General features: G+C 43.3%; 1 protein-coding gene across 1 annotated transcript; it reads left to right on the top strand.

Annotated features, from left to right (window-relative positions):
* Positions 1 to 7,689: 7,689 nt before the first annotated feature.
* LOC105568465 lies at positions 7,690 to 16,222 on the top strand (the record flags this gene model as incomplete). The annotated part of the gene is made up of 4 exons (XM_012024164.1): positions 7,690 to 9,186; positions 9,283 to 9,381; positions 9,514 to 10,293; positions 13,076 to 16,222. Coding segments are annotated over 4 exons (2,691 nt in total), but the record flags the coding sequence as incomplete, so codon positions are not given.
* Positions 16,223 to 17,871: the final 1,649 nt, after the last annotated feature.

The raw sequence follows: 17,871 nt of genomic DNA, 5'->3' as shown, positions 1-17,871 counted from the left end.
ACGGGATGATGTGCATTAGTCTCTCGACGAAAACCATGAACGGAACAAATTGCTTGATGACGGTAATACTTCGTCTTACCGAGAGATCGTCCCGATCGTGGTGGGACATGCTCGTCATCTACGAATTGCTCATAAATCCTTACAAATCGATCCGATATCTCGATCAGTGTGGTCTCTTATAGGCACGAGGATGTTGGTCGAGGAAGTCGCGTTGCTCCTTTAAACATTGCATTGTGTCGCGACCTCGCATAAAGATCCGCTGTCGTGACGTTCTCGTCCTGGAGTAGCCGCGTCTAACGAGAAGCGTTTAAAAGGAGCGGCACGTTTAAGAAGGAACAATGGCGAAAACGTGTGTGGGTGAGTGTCGCGGAAAGTGCGGAGGCCGTGCCCGCGAACAGCCTTCGAGCCGAAGGAGAGAATTGATCTGTCGAAACCGTGGCCGTAGGAAATATCTGGACGAAGCGTAAAGTACCCTTATGGACGCGGGAAATTGGCTCTGAAAGGTGAGGGGAATCTATCGTCGCGGCCATCTTGGTGCCGGATATTTAGTGTCTATTGTCACATCGTGAGGCATTATACGGCGTGAACTAAGACCATTGCAGTAAATCTATTTTCCCATTCCAGGTATTAAGTTTCGATAAATTTTATGTTATAATTATTGTTAAATATAAGTTATGATTATTGGATATGTACATATGAATGTTTATTCGATATGCATTTACGAATGTTTATGCTATTATGTATAGCAAATTTGGTTATCCGCATTATTCCGAATTAATAGTTGTTTATTGCACGTAGCCCTTGCCGCGTGTCAATTCTCCGCGCGCCTAACAAACGCCGATATCGGGATGGCCGCATCTCGCCACGTGCTTGAATTGGGCGGTAGGCCGGGCTAAGACAGCGAGTTTTAATAATTAATAACTCGTTAACTATCGCGAAAACTGCAAAATGGTAGAGGACTTTTCGACTCGGCCTAATCCGCTCCATCCGTAAATAAGAGGTGAGGCGAGTATTACAAACACCCTGTATATATATATAAACTTCTTTTTGCATTTTTTCCAAGTGAGAGAGCTTTATTTTTTCAGGGCGTGAAAATAGATTACATTCCGTGACACAATCGAGTGTCGCCATCTTGGTACCTCATGTCTGTTACAATAGACATTTCATTCCCCTCACCCTTTGTGGACCACCCCCGCGGCGCTATGCTTCGTCCAGGTATTCCTACGTCCGAGGTCGAAACATTCAACAACCCGCTACTGACCGATAACACAATTATGTATAGTATAAAGAAAGAGAGGGAATTAATTACTGCATGAAACATTAAGAATTACTTAATTGAATCAAGTACAAAATTCTTATGCAAAAAAAGAAGGAAAGTCCTCATTTGTTGCACCAGTTTAAAATTTTGTTTTTCGAAAGAAATGCTTTACAATTAAAATTATAAAGTCTATTTTACCGTTTATGAATTAAAGTGTTAAAATCTTGTTAGTCACTTTGCGCTTCAATCCCTAATTCGAAAACTGATTTAGGAAAGGAGTTCGCCCCGAACGTTACGTTAATCGTGAATTGTTCGGCGTTGAGTACATCGTGATTAAGATGTCGGTTGAATTTTTACTTACAAGTTGTTGTGCAAATTGCAGGCACCGTGTTTGATTGTTACTGAAATGATTTATCGACTGTATCATAACCTTTTTGCGCGGCGAGAGGTACTCGAAGGTAATTCACGTCGAGTCCTTGACTCGTCGAATAAAGTAATTGGACTTGTTTGAATACGATTGCTATGTCGTGATTCGAGGAGTCCGAACAGATATCTTTACCAGACGTGTAATTGCAAGAATTGTTAAAAAAAAATGAATATTTATCTACGCGGCTTCGAGAGATCTCTCCTCGAATGAACATGAAGGTGAATACGCTTAAAGATGTCGGTGGCAAACGATGTCCTGTTCCAAGGTACGATACCGTCTGTCGAGCTCGGCGTGAATCATCCGTTCGTGGACAAAGGTGGGATCCGTTTCCTCGCTTGGGACGCATTATGCTTCCAGTAACACGTTGCGACACACGTTGCAAACTTAAACATTACATGGAGGTGACCATACAGATAAGCTGATTGTGTAAGTAATGAATAGAAACATTCCTAGCGCGAACATTAATGGGTACTCGGCAATTAGCACTGAAAGTCTTTTAAAATGCCGATTCTAGAAACACAGAATCATAAATGAGAAAGTGCAATTCTTTGTAATGCTGAATTGAGATAAGACGAGCTCTTCGCGCGGCTTTCACTGATCGTTCTCCAATTTCTTCCCGAAAACTGATGTATGTGACGACGCGCACAGATCTTATTAAGGCCTGTGTCCACGATGCTAGAACTTGGTCCCTTTATGAATTCTTGAGCCAACGGCATACGATACCATTTTTCTTACCGGATAACTTACGAGAGTCAATCAGGATTCGGCTTTGAGTCACCTGATCGAAAACTCTGCATCCCGATTGGCTCTCGGAAGCAATCCAGTAGGAAAAATGGTATCGTGTGCCGTTGGCTTTAGCCTTAAGTCTCCCGATCTAAAACTCTGCAACCTAGTTGACTCTCGTGAGCAATCCAGTAGGAAAAACTAGTATCGTGCGCCGTTGGCTTTAGTTTGTAAACCGATGTGTTAAAAATTGAGTATCACATCCGCTCCTCGTCTCCGACGTTTATCGCTCGACGAAGAAATATCTCGAGAAAGACTTTGACACAAAAGCCCCGTTTTCTCTCGCACTTTCCTGCCGCCTTGCCGCTTGACTAATCAGACGCGTCACGCATCGTACACTTGCGTTGCGGCGATGTGACGGTAGCGCGTATCACGCATAACCGGCATCGGCATCGGCATCGGCATCTTCGGCATCGTGTGGTACAAATTGTACGGAGATAAAATAACGGGCGTGAAACGCATGTCCGCCACGTGGGGGGTTTCCACTTTCTTTCTCAGCAATGTGCACGGTATTGCGCGAGACATTACTTACATGTACTCGGCAACATATTCCGTAAGAATTTAATAATTTCAACCGCCAATTTAGGGCAATTATGTCTGACGTTTAGGAAAATTATTGTGACTCAACTATTTAACTTGCAATTAATTATATAATCTCTATAATAACTAATTGTGTATATAGACTTAAAATTTTTCTTGCAACCTCTAATTATACACAGTTGGAAAATTTGTGTTTTCTTGTGAAGAAAAATGCCGGTTAAAATTTTTGTGTTAAATGTTTAACAGATTCGTGTGTTAATTTAATATATTGCTCTTGTGTTAATTGACCTCTCTCTCTCTCTCTCTCTCTCTCTCTCCTCTCTCTCAAATGTAAAATTATTAAAATACTGAAAAGAAATGTGAAAACAACAATGTATACTTATTTTTTAATCTTACACAATACACATGTTCTATATTATTAGTAACAAGATTTATCTGTTAAGATTTACAGAATAAAAGGTTGATTTTTTATTCTATGTATCATAAGTGAGAGTGATTTCGAATCGTCATTTGACATTATTACATCTGTAAAATGTAAAAATTACATTTTTAAAACTTCATTTTATCATTAAAAATTTGTTAATTTTACACAAAATTTATTTCAAATTATTGAGATTTGCATTGATTTTGCGTGATCATTTAACATATCCGTATTATGTTAAATTAACATAGAAAGTGTGGCCCTTTTGGAACATATGATATCTGTTAATTTTAACACAAATTTTTCAACTGCGTAGTCTCGGTACTTGATGCAATTACTTATCATAATTCCAGTATGTTTCTCGAGTATATCTTAATATTACGCATTATTATTATTATTTACCACATTATAATTTATTACCTACTTATTAGATGCCATTATATGCTAGTGCAGTGACGTTTATTTGGTTATTATTGTGACACTGATTGATATCCTGTTACCGGATATTGTAATCACGTAGAGATATAGGCGCGCACGAAACGAGAAATGTCACCCTATTTTCCAGATCAATTCACAGGGAGAAAAGTAACAGTGTCACTTGCAATTAGCTTTTCCCGGATAATGCGATTATAAACTGATTATGTATGCGGACGCACATCCGTTTCGGTGCTCGCTTTCGTACCTCGCTTTCGACTGCACAGGACGCGTTAAGTGTCCGTTTTACAAGGGAAAATGCGCGGTTTCAGTCGTCAACACTGGCTGGCGATCGAACCTGCACGTTAAGGAATGCATCTGATTCGCGCGCGTGCATTTAATGCAATTGTCGTTAACGTAACGGCCGCATTCTCCTTTGTCGGGTGTACAACCGGTGAAAGTGTGCGTATCGATAATTAGGAAGAAGAAAAACGCCGAGGCCTAAATCCGAATTGTACGGCGAGGAGAAGCGGACCTTTATCACCGGCCGGGGGTCGTTTTGCGATCCGCGGCGAACATCGGCTGCGCTCGGTCGTACGAATTTCTCATTATCACCGGCGGGATACGTGCCAGTGAAAGTAGGAACGACATTGCATGACGTTGCACGCCTCGTTAGCATAATCGATAATTATCGCTCCCAGAAATATCCTGGTACACTTTCGGCCGCGGATGAAACGCGGTGTCCGTCCGGAAGCGGCTTCGTATCGCGAGAGAAACGAACGGATATTAGGCCTCAATAACCCGATTTTCATTGCCGGAAATGCATCGGGAAACGATAATCACGGTACGGAGGGTTCTAAAAGCTCGAGTACCGTTTTATAATACAGCAGACGTATATCTGATTATCCGTTTATGCGTTCGCTTATGCGAACGCCAGGGATCTTTGTGATGTATGCGAATTATCCGAATCTTCACGCTTCAGAAATTTGCAGTAATCTGGTAATCTTAAGCCGTAAAGTGTTTCTCCGAAGGATAATTAAGGTTTGCTGCGCACGACAATAAGACTGCAGACAATTCGGAACGTAGATTGGATCGTCTGGAAATGCAAAGTCGTGGCCTCACGCGTAACATCCCCATAACTCCTTGAAAATCCACGGCACGCATAATTAAACCCTTCCAAATTATCTCTCGCAAACGAGCAAAGATCTCGTATTTTGTTGTTCAATCCAATCAGACTCGTGCGAATCGAAAGAATTTTTATTATTTGGAAAAATATCTGGGGACGCGCCAAAAATATAACCTGCCAAATATAATCGCGCGCAGGTTCAAATGCTTAAAGAATTAAACAACAGGCCACATTGTAAAAAAATTACATGTAAAATTACAGTTATTATAGTGGATAATATTGGGACTATCTATTAAAGGTGTACATTTACATGCGTCAGTAAATTTACACTTTGTAGGTAAAATTATTACATTTAGAATAAAATATTTAGAATAAATATTTAGACACTAACACTCTGTCACGGCTCTTATTGTTAGTCCTTTATTCCTTGAAATTTGTCACATTTGAACCATACGAATTTTATTAATTTGTTAAAATTATTACCTTATATAATAAGTAAACTACTTGCTTTTAATTGTGTAAATTTTACAATTTTTTATAAAAGTACTTAAATTTATATATTTCCGTTATTTATAGTGTAATCACTTATTATGTATGTAATTTTACATACCTTTTTATAGTGCACATGTTATGTCGAGTCCAATATCCCATGTCGAATTCGAAGTAGAATCGCAAAGGATTGTTACTTGGATCATGGTGATTGGACTTTTTAGCGCCACCCTGGTGGTTACAGGTGACTGACTAGCGGTGTTATCGAAATTTTTTTAAACGCTTGTAAAAAATAAAATTTTTAATATGAACAGCTAGATAATAACATAAAGTAAAATTGCGCTATTCAATTCTTATGACACTACTCGTGAAAATATCAATTAATTTAATTATCCAATGTAGAAAAATTGCTAAACGATACAACTTGCCAATTGCGTCGTTTAGCAATTTTTCTACATTGGTTAATTATGTACTGGCGTCAAATTATGTTATTTAATTATATCATACAATATTTTGTGTACACACTCATGATAATGAAAATTCTTGTAGTGTACACGGTAAGGCTTGCTGGTGCCACAGTTGGGTTGGCACCTCATTTTTAAGTGTCAATGTTTCTATCCAATCAACGAAATTATTTCTAAAAATGTTCCTGTATTGATTTCGATTGATTCTTCGTTTACGTTGGAATCAATCCAATGCAGTGCATTCCGAATGACATTCATTTAGTGAGAAGCACATCGTGAAAGCTTTGTAGTACCCATTTGCCACACTAGCGTGAGATATCGGACACATCCCTCGAATAATGGAAGGACGCTCTCGGTCTCTCGCGGGAACGAGATAGAAATTGCACTTTCCAACGCGATAAATTACGCCGATTATCGGCGCAATTTCTGCTGTCACGCTTCGTTCGCGCGCGGGTGTGTCCGAAAGGAACGACGCGACGGCGATGCGAGATTGACGGTGTACCAGAGAAGACGTGCCAGAACTTGGCGAATTACTAACGCGGATAACAGTTAGCGCGCTTCACTTAGAATTAGCGAGTATGTTATTTTCGCGGAGAAAAGTGGATGGTTTCACCGTCACGCATAGGGCTTCATTTCGAGACTTGTAGTACTAGAAAACGATCGGATGTTGAGAAAGTGTCGTTTCGTCGTCGATTTCAGTGATAAAAAGAAAGTTTGGCACTTGCGATTGAATTAATTGCCTGAGCGATCTCAGAAATAAATCAGAAATTTTTGCAGTTTTTATTAACACATTTTCTATTTATCACTTAATACTGCGAAAATCAATTTTGTCAAGTTTACATTTACCAGGGAATTTTTTAATTCAAGAGAATAGAGACAGAAAGTATATTTTTTACATAGAAAACGAGCGAAGAATTTGTATTTTATTCGAGTTTAAATTAATATAGTAAAAATTTTAATATTAGAGTTTACAAATATTGTTATAATACGTAATATATTCTCGGTTTTATTTTTGCCAACGAGGTCTACTGTATGATCAGAACCGTACAAAATTTAAGGCAGAATTGCTTTCTATAATTTTACCTACACAGTTGGAAAATTTGCGTTTTCTTGTTAAAAACAATGCCGGTTAAAATTGTCGTGTTAAATGTTTAACACATTCATGTGTTAATTTAACATATTGCTCTTGTGTTAATTGACCTCAAATGTAAAATTATTAAAATTTACAGAATAAATGGTTGATTTTATTCTATGTCCATCTGTATAATCTAATCTAACTATATAACATGAGTGAGAGTGATTTCGAACCGTCATTTGACTTATTACATCTGTAAAACGTTGAAATTACATTTAAAAAATTTATTTTGTCATTAAAAATTTGTTAATTTTACACAACATTTATTTCAAATTATTTTAAAATTTGCATTCATTTTGTTTTAAAATATTAACCGAGTATTTAACATATCCATATTATGTTAAATTAACAGAGAAATTTGTGTGAACCGTTTGGGACATATGATATCTATTAAGTTTAACACAAATTTGTCAACTGTGTACATTACATGTTCTCACGTATATGCATTCTAATATCGTGTTCTAATTCTTTAAATGTTTCGTATTATCGATGACTGATTTTTTTCATGTACAGCATATAACGTTATTATAGCCGCAAATTATAGTAAAGTAGGCCTTACAGGCCTCTATAGTCGTAGTACATTCGTTTAAACTGTAAGAGACTGTAAGAGATTGCGAGATGAATGAATTTCTTCTTGGTTGTTGCAGCAGTGCGGCAGCGGTAGCAGCGGCGGCAGCGGCTCGACGGAGGGTGTCGTGGTGAACGTCGGTACCAGTAACGGCGTCGGCAGCGTCGGCAGCGGCGGCGGCAGCGGCGTCGGCGTCGGTGGCATGGACTGCATGCCCTTGCGCCCCGGTCCGTTCCACTACCTCATCAGCGAGCAAGCCAAGTCCCTGGTGGCCCTGCAGGAATTGCAGAATGAGGTCGGCGCCCTGCTCGAGTTCCGGGACCTCGTCATCGAGACGTTCCCAAACCTCCGGCACAAGATGGCTGCGACGGCGTCCGCGGGTGCGTCCGTGATGTCGTCCACCTGTACCCAGAGCTCGCACATCCCGCTGCCGCTGTCGAGCCCGTCCTCGCGAAGGATCAGCGAATGGGAGCCTGGCAAGATAAGGCGGCGTGTGACGCGCGAAAGTAGCGGTGGCGGCGGCAGCGGTGGAAGCGGCAGCGGGGGTGGAGGTGAATCCTCATCCTCGTTGCCTAGAAGCCGCAGCAACTCCCACAGCGGCGGCACCAAGAACAACTGTAGTGCGACGGTCCAGGACTCCGGTTTCAGTACGGAGACCTCGTCGAAGGACAGCGCCTCGACGGCGATCGCGCCGCGAGCGAGCAGCCCCCGGCCGAACGCGTTGGACGAGGCGGAGGATGAGCTCTGGAACCTGCTAGACGTGATCCACCGCAAGGGGATCCGGCTGCGAGAGGAGGTTGAGTGCCTTCAGGGTCGCCTGGAGAGCGTGGCGACGGACGAGCTGGTGTCGACGGACGTGCTCGAGGCTGTGACAAAAATCACCGGTCTTGGCAATGCCGACAGGACGATCGGCCGCAACGTTCTTGACGACGGGAGTGTCGATCCCGAACAGCAGGACAGCAGGGACCCGCAAGTGATAGCTCTCAGGCGGGAAAAGGAACAGCTGCTGGACAAGGTGGCCGAGCTCGAAGCGGAAACGATATCGAGTCGCGCTCGAGCTCAGGAACTGCAAACGGAATTGGCCGCCCTATCGGCGCTCAAGACTGGTCTGGAGGATCGGTTGCGGGCTGGACTGACCGAGAGTGCCTCGGAGATCTTGGCACCGGGCGTTCAAAGACTGCAACCTATCGCGCCGGTGATCTCTTCGCCGAAAAATGCCAACGTTACTAGTATCAAGAGCAAGAGCTCGGCATTCGCGTCGGTCACCGGTAGTCCCGGAGGCAAGGTTCACAAGAGCCGCTTTCGCACGAGGACCATCGAGAAGAATGTACTGCTGGACGTGGTCGGGCGCAATGACGAGATGCGCAATGTCGACATCGATATTGAGGCGAACGTGAATGAAAGGCGAGCTAGGCTGGGAGCGCTCGATTCCATCCTAGTCTCGCCCACCAGGGTGACTCACGTGAAAGACGTAGACTCGAAGAAGATTGCGGCCATTCTTCGCGAGCATTCGCCCCTCGAGCTTCAGCGGCACCTAATTACTACTACCGTCCATAATCAGGTAGGATGGCTGATTTCCATTCTAACACATCTATTTAAGAATAAATCAACGTCCGTTGATCAGCGACCGTTAATCTCTCGATAACCGTCTTTGCAGGTCCTACAAAAAAGGCTAGATGAAGTGAAAAAGAGTACCGAAACTCTCTCGGAGCGACTGGACAAAGCGCGCGAGGAGAACGACGATTTGCGCTTCCAGGTGAGTCGCGATCAAAAGAATTGCGTTTATTCGAGAGTCCCAAAGAAAGGTGTCGTTCTTTCACATTCTCTCTGTGAAAAGAACCATGCCGATCCTTATAGTATAATATAATACGATTTGCGTTCCTTTCAGTTGGAGGAACGAAATATCGAACTGGAAGGCACGAGGGCGCGGGTGCGCGTGTTGGAGCGTCTTCAGCAACGACCGCCGACGGAGGCCGAGCCGGAGGCGGACTTGGAACAGCCCAGGTGCGAGCAGAGCGGCCTCGAGCCCGGCAGCAGCACGGAGTCCGCGCGGGATCATCATCAGCCGGTAGAGATCAAACCGTCGCCGCGGCGGCGTCCTAGTCGTATACCTTTACCCGGCAACGTGAGTGGCAAGACAACGTCGACGACGCCTACAGCGAGCGTGACTGCAACGACGCCTGTGCGACCTTCCAGTCACGGCAGGAACGACAGCAGGGAATCGCTCAAGTCGCTAACGAGACCGCCGCGTGATTCTAGTCGTGACAGCCATGGCGGCGGCAAGTCGTTGTCGAAACCGCGCGACTCCAGCCGGGACTCGCTGGGCAATAGAAGTCTGTCCAGGAGCGGTGGTAACGGAAGCAGCAACAGTAGCGTCGGTGGCGGCGGCGGCGGCGGCGGCGGCGGCGGCGGCGGCGGCAAGGAAATAAACCGGGAGTCATCCTTGAACAACCGGTCCCTGCCGCGTAACAATTCCAGCCGAGACTCCTTAAATAAATCCTCCTCGCTGTCCCGCGCCCGTGACTCGCTGGAGTCTAACAACAATCTGAGCACGTCCTCGCCCACCACGGGACCGACTAATGCTCCCCCTCGACGACCGCCCGCTCCCGCACGCCGTTCCCACAGCCTGGCGCGCGCAGCGACGTCCGATGTGTCCGAGAACGGCAAGGTACGACCCGTAAAGCAATTCTTTTGGAGCAGCTGGCTGAAGTCACCGTTGTCCAACGGCCCGGTATAGTAGAGAGCTCTCGGCAAGCCTTCTCTCTCCCAGGACGACGGGCTGTAGTCGCTCTCCCTCTCTCTCTTAGAGACAGTCACCGCCTTCAGCATCATTCCCTTCGAAGTCCCACTCTCTTATCCCTTGCAACGAGATTAGAAAATCGCTATCCCTTTTATTTCCCGATCGTATCTCGACCCGCACTGACTTTGGTCTCGTTAAATTAAGATCGGCTAGACGGACTAAACGGCTACTCGTTCTATCGTCGTCGCTTCCACTTGACGGTGAATTGTTCTATTACTGTCTTGCTAACTGTCTCACTTCTCTACCTCTCGCCTATAACTACCACCGTTACTGTCATTACCGTCACATCTTTGCCGTGCATAATAACCGTAACAGTGACTGTATTTAGCCGGTGTTACTGAGAATACGTACGTTTATCGAGGATGTATCTGACACGGTCTCCTGTAGCGATACGGACAAATGTTGGCACCGGACTTTCATAACATTGCCATTTTCTCCCACTTTTCCCATGGCGTCTTCACTACTGTCCGCTGTCCTATTCCACTCCTTCCTCTGTTTCCACCGCGGACTTCGATACGGTACCAATGATGTACGATCATACAGGAACGGAACTTCCGTTCTCGCTGAGCCGTCTTTGCCTGTTAATGTTCCTGAAAAACGCAAAAAAAAATACCATCTCTAACGATACATGCAGAGACTCGAGCGAGCGAATCGACTGATTCTTGTTTTAAAACCACCAATTGTCCGCCCGACCGTCCACCGTACCGAAATCAGTCTGATCTGGAGGGCAGGCGAGCGTGCGTTCGAGCCCGTCCCCAACGGCGGTCCAATAAAGAAAGAAAGTGGCCCCTTCTCGCGTGCCGCCGGTTTTTTCTCGTAAGTTATGCTTCTTTTATTATCATTTGCTTCGATGCTTCTTTCCTGGATGTGGTGAGCTGTAAGCCTCTGTCTTTTTCAATCCGCCCTTATTTCCCTCCCCCACCCCCTGCCCACACCGGTAGAGTATACACTGTGGTTTGAACGCTCTCACTTGGATTTTGGCATGCGCACGTACCCGTAGTCAAATCCTCCCAGATTGCGAGTACCAGTAAGAACGCTTACCTCCGCAAATGTAGTACGTGAGAGTTCTCTCGAGCTTTCGGAATGAGTAACGTAGTTTTGATATGCTAACGTGTTTTTTTTGTTTCATCCGAATTTTGTAGAACTAATAGAGATTAATCATTCGTGTTAGTTTGCCACCGCAAATTCCAACTTCTGAGATTACTTCCATCTCGTCCACCTGGCGAACGAGATTGTTTTTCTCTTTCACGAGGGACTGCTTACTCTACACGTATAAAATTTAGATTGGCAATCGAGATTTTAATGCACCCTTAGTTCTCTAATTTCTAAGATACTTTAAAAGCGGATTTCAACGATCCACGGTAGTGTTTAGAGAACGCAGCGAAATAAACACACAGTCTTTTATATCATTTCAAAGTCGCATTTACAAGGGGTCTACACGGTTATTCGCACGTTGGATTTTGCCGCTTGTTTCTTCTCTTTTGCGATTCATTTACGAGAACCCGTTAATTCGTGCATGCGCGGCCGATCGTTTGATCAAAGTCTATGCATTCATCGCGATAAGCGCGCGCTTCCGTTGCCGATGTTTCGCTGAAGTACGGCCGATCGCTGAACAAAACTAGAAACATCCTAGCCACGTTTAGATACTTTCACATTTGTCTTTCGTCCGCAAGGGCGCACACAGCCATACATACGCTCGATTCGTCGCATTTACCTCGACACAACCCCCGTACATCTCGCCAGCATACATATTTTCAAACATCTCTCACTCTCACGAAGTAGGAAGAGAGGAGGAGGAGGAGGAGGAAGAACCATTCACTTAGCACGTATCTTTTCGATCATCATCAGCATTCAACGCTAGCGAAACCTTCCTCCCCGCTCTCTCAAATGTATGTTGTACGTTAAAATTGGTTCGCTCTTTTCGTTTGCTGAGATTTGATCTTATTTTGCTAGCGCTGCTTGTATGCGGAACACAAGAACCCGAGAGAGTCGTCATAGTCACGGTCTACTAGTCATATTTGCGACCAGCGATTTTTTTGTGAGAAAATGAGTCGACCACACGCTTATCCGCTTGGCCTTGCGGTTCATTGTCCATCTTATGTCCAGCGATATCGCGCGAGGCGACGTTTACATTTTACAATACGTTCCGTTCGCCAATAGAAATTCACGAGACGCTCTCTTTCACTTAATTACTACGATTCTTACGTTTACACTTGTTATGATTGAATTGAAATCGTTACGTAGTGAATTCGCTTCGTATGAGAGTTTTACTTTCGCTCGTACATATCATGTTACATAAATACGAGGGATGACAGTTCTTGATACCTCAGCATTAAAACAGCCAGTAGCAGCAGTGTTTCTTACAGATTGTTACCGTCCTAACATGTAATTTTCTCTCTCTCTCTTTCTCTCTCTTTCTCGTCAACTTTTACGCTGCAAAACTGACGCGAACCGGCTGTTCTAAATTCTTGGGTATTAATACAAAGTTAATCTCTTTGTCGCGCATCTCTTCGAGATACATCTCCAAGACGATGCACGTCTTAAAGCGATGCTGTGTAGTCTCGGCAGAAGAATCTTCCCGCTTGTAATAGACCAGCAGGGCGCGCGCTTTACTTGTCCGATTGGCTAACCCGTATTTTGTGTCTTGCAGAGCTGCACCGAACCACCGAGCTCCTGGTGTTCGAGCAACAGCAGTTTCCGTCACAGCGACTCGTCCCTCTATCCGGATTCCCTGAATCAAGAGACATCGTCCGTCACCGGTTCCACACGAGTAGAATTCATAATCGGCTCGCCTACCAGGCGCTTCCGCACGAGCTCCGCCTGGGCGCATCGCTACTTCGACAGCATCGACTCGGCGGCTACGGTGCCCGAGAGCCTGCTAACCGACGAGTTTCCTCTTAGACGCGGCGAAGCTCTGGCCGAGTGCGACTCGCTCGAGTGTCATCCGATCTCGAGCGAGGATTAAACGCGCAACCGATCGAAACGTTAGCGCGAAGCTAGCGAAAGTGGCGAGTCGCGTAGAGCGAATTTACTTGCTCTTGCTTCTTTCCATTATTTCACACCGTACCACTGGTTCTGCTTCTACGCGGCCTTACTCGCGTCGCGTCACCGATGCGTACGCGAATGTATAAATAACGGAATTCTAGAAACATATTCGTTTAGAAGATACGACGCGCTGGGGGAATGACACTCGCGTTCTCAATGACCCTTATTCTGTGCCTTTTTAATATCGAATGCTTTTCATTTATCTTTGTTTAAGAATCGCGTCTCGTGGCGATTCTAAGCGAACATGAAATCCAACGATTCTAAACTCAAGTGTAACAATACCGTTTCCCCGCAGGACTTACTACGTACTTCCCTCGAGTTGCATTTAAAAGGCATTTCATACACCTTTATAACACAACGGAGATTTTTTAGCAGGCAATTTTGCTATCGAATCAAAAGTAAAAATGATGTAACTGATAATAGCAATTGTCCAAAACAGTGTTGAAAGTTGATACCTTCATTGACGATATAAAGATGGAAATACGGTCAAATTTCATATTTATAGATATATCATGTTTGAGTATGGACAAAAATTTCTAAATTATATAAATATATCGCGTTTATTTATCAAGTAAAAGAAAAGCACACACATACCGAGATGTAATAAAAATTTGTTTCGAATCTTTTAAGGAGAGTCAGTGCAAGAATATGCGTTATTTTTATCTTCCTTCGGATTTTCTCGTATGTGTAAAACATATACCTAGCTTATCAACAGGTATATGTATAATTCTTATCAATTAAGAAACATTTTTGAATATTTTATCGAGTCGCATATCAGTAAATGCAACGGCAAACGATTATATTTATTTATTTCGATATTTGATGTTACGTTTGGTATTGTTTTTAATATGTAAACATTGTAAATGGTAATTGGTTTACCTAACCAACATCAAGAATGAGTTTGTTAATCAAACTTTCGATTACTTGGTCCACGTTCGGTGACATTACTTTGCAACTCTGTAAATTTTATATCTACATCTATCTTGTATACCGCTATTTTTTATATTTCTCGCGAATATTTGTAATCTCTCTTATCCTTGAGCGAAAAGCTTTTGGTTTGACAAAAGTGTCGTTAGCAGAGTCAGGTGTGTGGAAAGATCCGATCGGATTGTTAGCTCGAAGTAAAGGATAACAGAGCCGATATTTCACATTCCACAGCTGCAATTTCGTATTCCATTTAGCATTTTTATCTTCGATTTGAATCTATGTTGTGATTAATCGCTTTCTTATTTATTGCGTGTATTGTAATAATGCGGATTTGCGTCCGAGTTTAGTAGAAGTTGTTGATACGGAAAAGTATTGTGCTATTAATTCGTGACTGTTGGAAAAGCCAAAAGACAAGACAGATGCTAAAATTTTTATCGAATACGGAAATGTATTGAGTGCTCTCCACTTGCACTTTCTCGAAAATAACACATATCATGTTTATCATTGCGTTCGCCCGCAGGACGCAATAGTACGTTGATGGACATACATCGAATGCATGAACAACGAAGGAACAATGAATGCGAATAGAACGAATAGAATGCGATACGTTGAAAGGATGTTTTTTTATATATAACTAATTTGATTTCGTATTCGCTGTTCATTCGTTCATTCGTTCTTCGGTCGTATAACATGTATAAATCAACTGAGAGTGATAAAAATGAGCGATGCTAACTCTTACTCGTTATTAGGGAGATTGAGACTCGTCGAATTCGTTGGCGAGATTCACCGGAATTGCATCTCAAATGATACGCGTAAATTGACGATGCCGCAACTCCGGAAAGAGCACTATGTTACTACACAGTTCCTCATTTCAACAACCAATTTAATTATTTATAATTAACAATGACGAATTGTGAACACTGAATAATAATCACAGACGGAGCCTGTGATCCTAGCTATAAATAACCGCGAAACATGTGATTAACATATAGTTTAAGGTGTAAGCCACAGGACTGACGGACTCTACTTATTATTTTATTAGCGCCTAATGTCTTTATGCGCGACGGAAACGAACAGGGGAACCGATGCGCACTCGGTGAATTTTGCTCTTTTTTTCCGTGTCTTTTTCCTTTTTGTACAATGGGGGTTTGTGATGCCAGCGAGAATGCTCAGATATTATTGTTATTCGTACAGCCGGTGGATCTTAGTGCCCGTATTAGCGCGCGCGCTGCCGACTGGAGGCTATTATTTTTATACATTTAATTAACGAGCGTAAATCGCGAAGGAGCAATGTAAACGGGCTGCGAAGGTGCAGCATCCTCCGATGGATATTAAAACGCTGTCGCTGTATTATATTTTATCTAGTTTAGATATGTCTTATCATGGATAGAATTATTAATTATTGTTTTACGAATACACACACCGACATATTTGTACATAGACGACGTCGCGATTTATTTAAATAAATTAGCTCTAATGTAAATAAATATTATCCGTAACGAATCTGCGATAATGTGATCCTATTAATAAAACGAAATTACTTGAAGATATCCATTTTCTGGTATGCAATTACCTAATGGTCCTCGTACAGATCCGTACGACTTTGACAGATTACCGCGTGCTTTTGTAAAGCAAGGTATATTCAACAGCACGCAAAATGTATATTACATTTCGTCATATTATAAGAGATCACTTTGCAATCACGCGTTATCGACGTGATCAACAAATTATCCGCCGTATTAATATCGAGATATGGAAGTATCGTCAAAATCTTTCAGTATCACGAGATAATAAAATAAAATAAAGATTTTAGATTTTAATAATACGTACTTCGATATTACTCACTACTTTTATGAGAAATTCGTGATAGATGGAAGATTTATGTTTTACTGGTGATCAAAGTTTACTTGAGACAAAGACTCACTTTCATTAACTTATCAAGGATATGTTGATCGAGGTAAATGTCACTTCCGATAAAGAGGAGCTGAAGAAGTTTATTATTTTTACTTTAAAGAAAAGTGCCGTTCTCTCACGTATTTTATTGAATTGCCAATGGAAGCTCGGGACGATTTATTTTTCCAGTCGTGCGAATATACGAATGACAAATAACATATTTCCTTCATTTATGCAGCGCAGCATTTCTCGCTAAAAGAAAATGCATTCCGATAAACAATTGCGCGGAAAACACATTGCTCGGCCGTTTCTGTTATCTTCGAGTAGCAGCGGATTTGCGTTTGTGGAATCCTTTTTTTAATGCAATGCAAAAAAATGACGTAGGTCAGAAAAAAACCGTTACAATTATGTATTTATACGCTAGTACTTTTCCTCGATAAGTATTTCAAGTTCACCTTGGCTGATCAAGAGACTCATTATGCAATCTACGCGAAAAATGGCTTCTTCGAGCGTAAAGTTGTTATTGTACACAGTTATATTTCACAATGAAACAGTAGCGCACTCACACTAGCGTGTTAAACGGCAAAGAATTATACCGTCGTTAACACACGACGGATGTCTCGCATTATTTCGGGAGACCGCGTAATTGCCGAGTACCACCGCAATTGCTGAAAAAAGATCGTTTATAGTTAAAAGACCGAAGTCTGCGCGGTGAGTGATTAAAAGTTAACTTACTAAATCCAAGAAAGAAAAACACCCCGCCGTTCCCTTTTAAATACAGGCTCGGGAATCTCGGTCTCCTTGCCGGTGTTTCGCGCGGAACACGGGCGATTTAAATCGATAATTCGCGACGACTTCGTACTCCTCGGATGTAAATGTCAAAAGTTACGAGGTAATTGTCCGTCCGTGTCTGACTTGAGTCGCATTGCGAAACCGCTGCTGCGCTTGAAAACCGTTGTGTCTCCCTCGGCGATCAGGTTGCGCGCGGATGCTCACCCGCCGGATTAAATGCCGCCTCTGCTAAACGGGTTTGCGTAGAGGCATTAATGCCACTGAACAAGCGGGTTAATAGATAGTTTATCGGCTGTCATCATTCGACGGGTGCGTCGCGCGGAATCCGCCGAGCGAGAGATCCGGATGCCTCGCGCTATCGAGGAGCTCCCGGGATGGCGGTAGACCTTGCGGAGTTCCAGGCAACGCGCGATAGGATCGACAAGTAAGATGTCTTGGGCATTAAATACGAGATGCGTATCTACATTCTCTCGATCGCGACGATGACGACAGGCCCCGCATCTCGAGGAGGCGAAACGCGGAAGACGTTGAGGCTGAACGGCAGATCCAGGAGGGCGAGTACGATCCCTTCGCCGATCGCCCGTCCGCACCTCTGACCTCGTACGTTTCGGCGGTATCTCTCCCCCCGACTCTCACGAATAGCCTATTCATTTCCTGTCGGGGTTTTATCTTGGTTGTTCAGTCGATTGCTTCGAGACAAAAATCGACACTTGGGCGAAGATCTAAATGTTAACACCTCAAGCTTACTCTCTAAAAATTAATCAGTGGATTGTCACTGAAAACAGTGAG

This window comes from Vollenhovia emeryi, unplaced genomic scaffold, assembly GCF_000949405.1.
Source record: "Vollenhovia emeryi isolate VEMERY1.0 unplaced genomic scaffold, V.emery_V1.0 DF939129.1, whole genome shotgun sequence".
In the NCBI taxonomy this organism is placed as follows: Eukaryota; Metazoa; Arthropoda; class Insecta; order Hymenoptera; family Formicidae; genus Vollenhovia; species Vollenhovia emeryi.
This window is presented reverse-complemented; position numbering and strand designations above follow the sequence as displayed.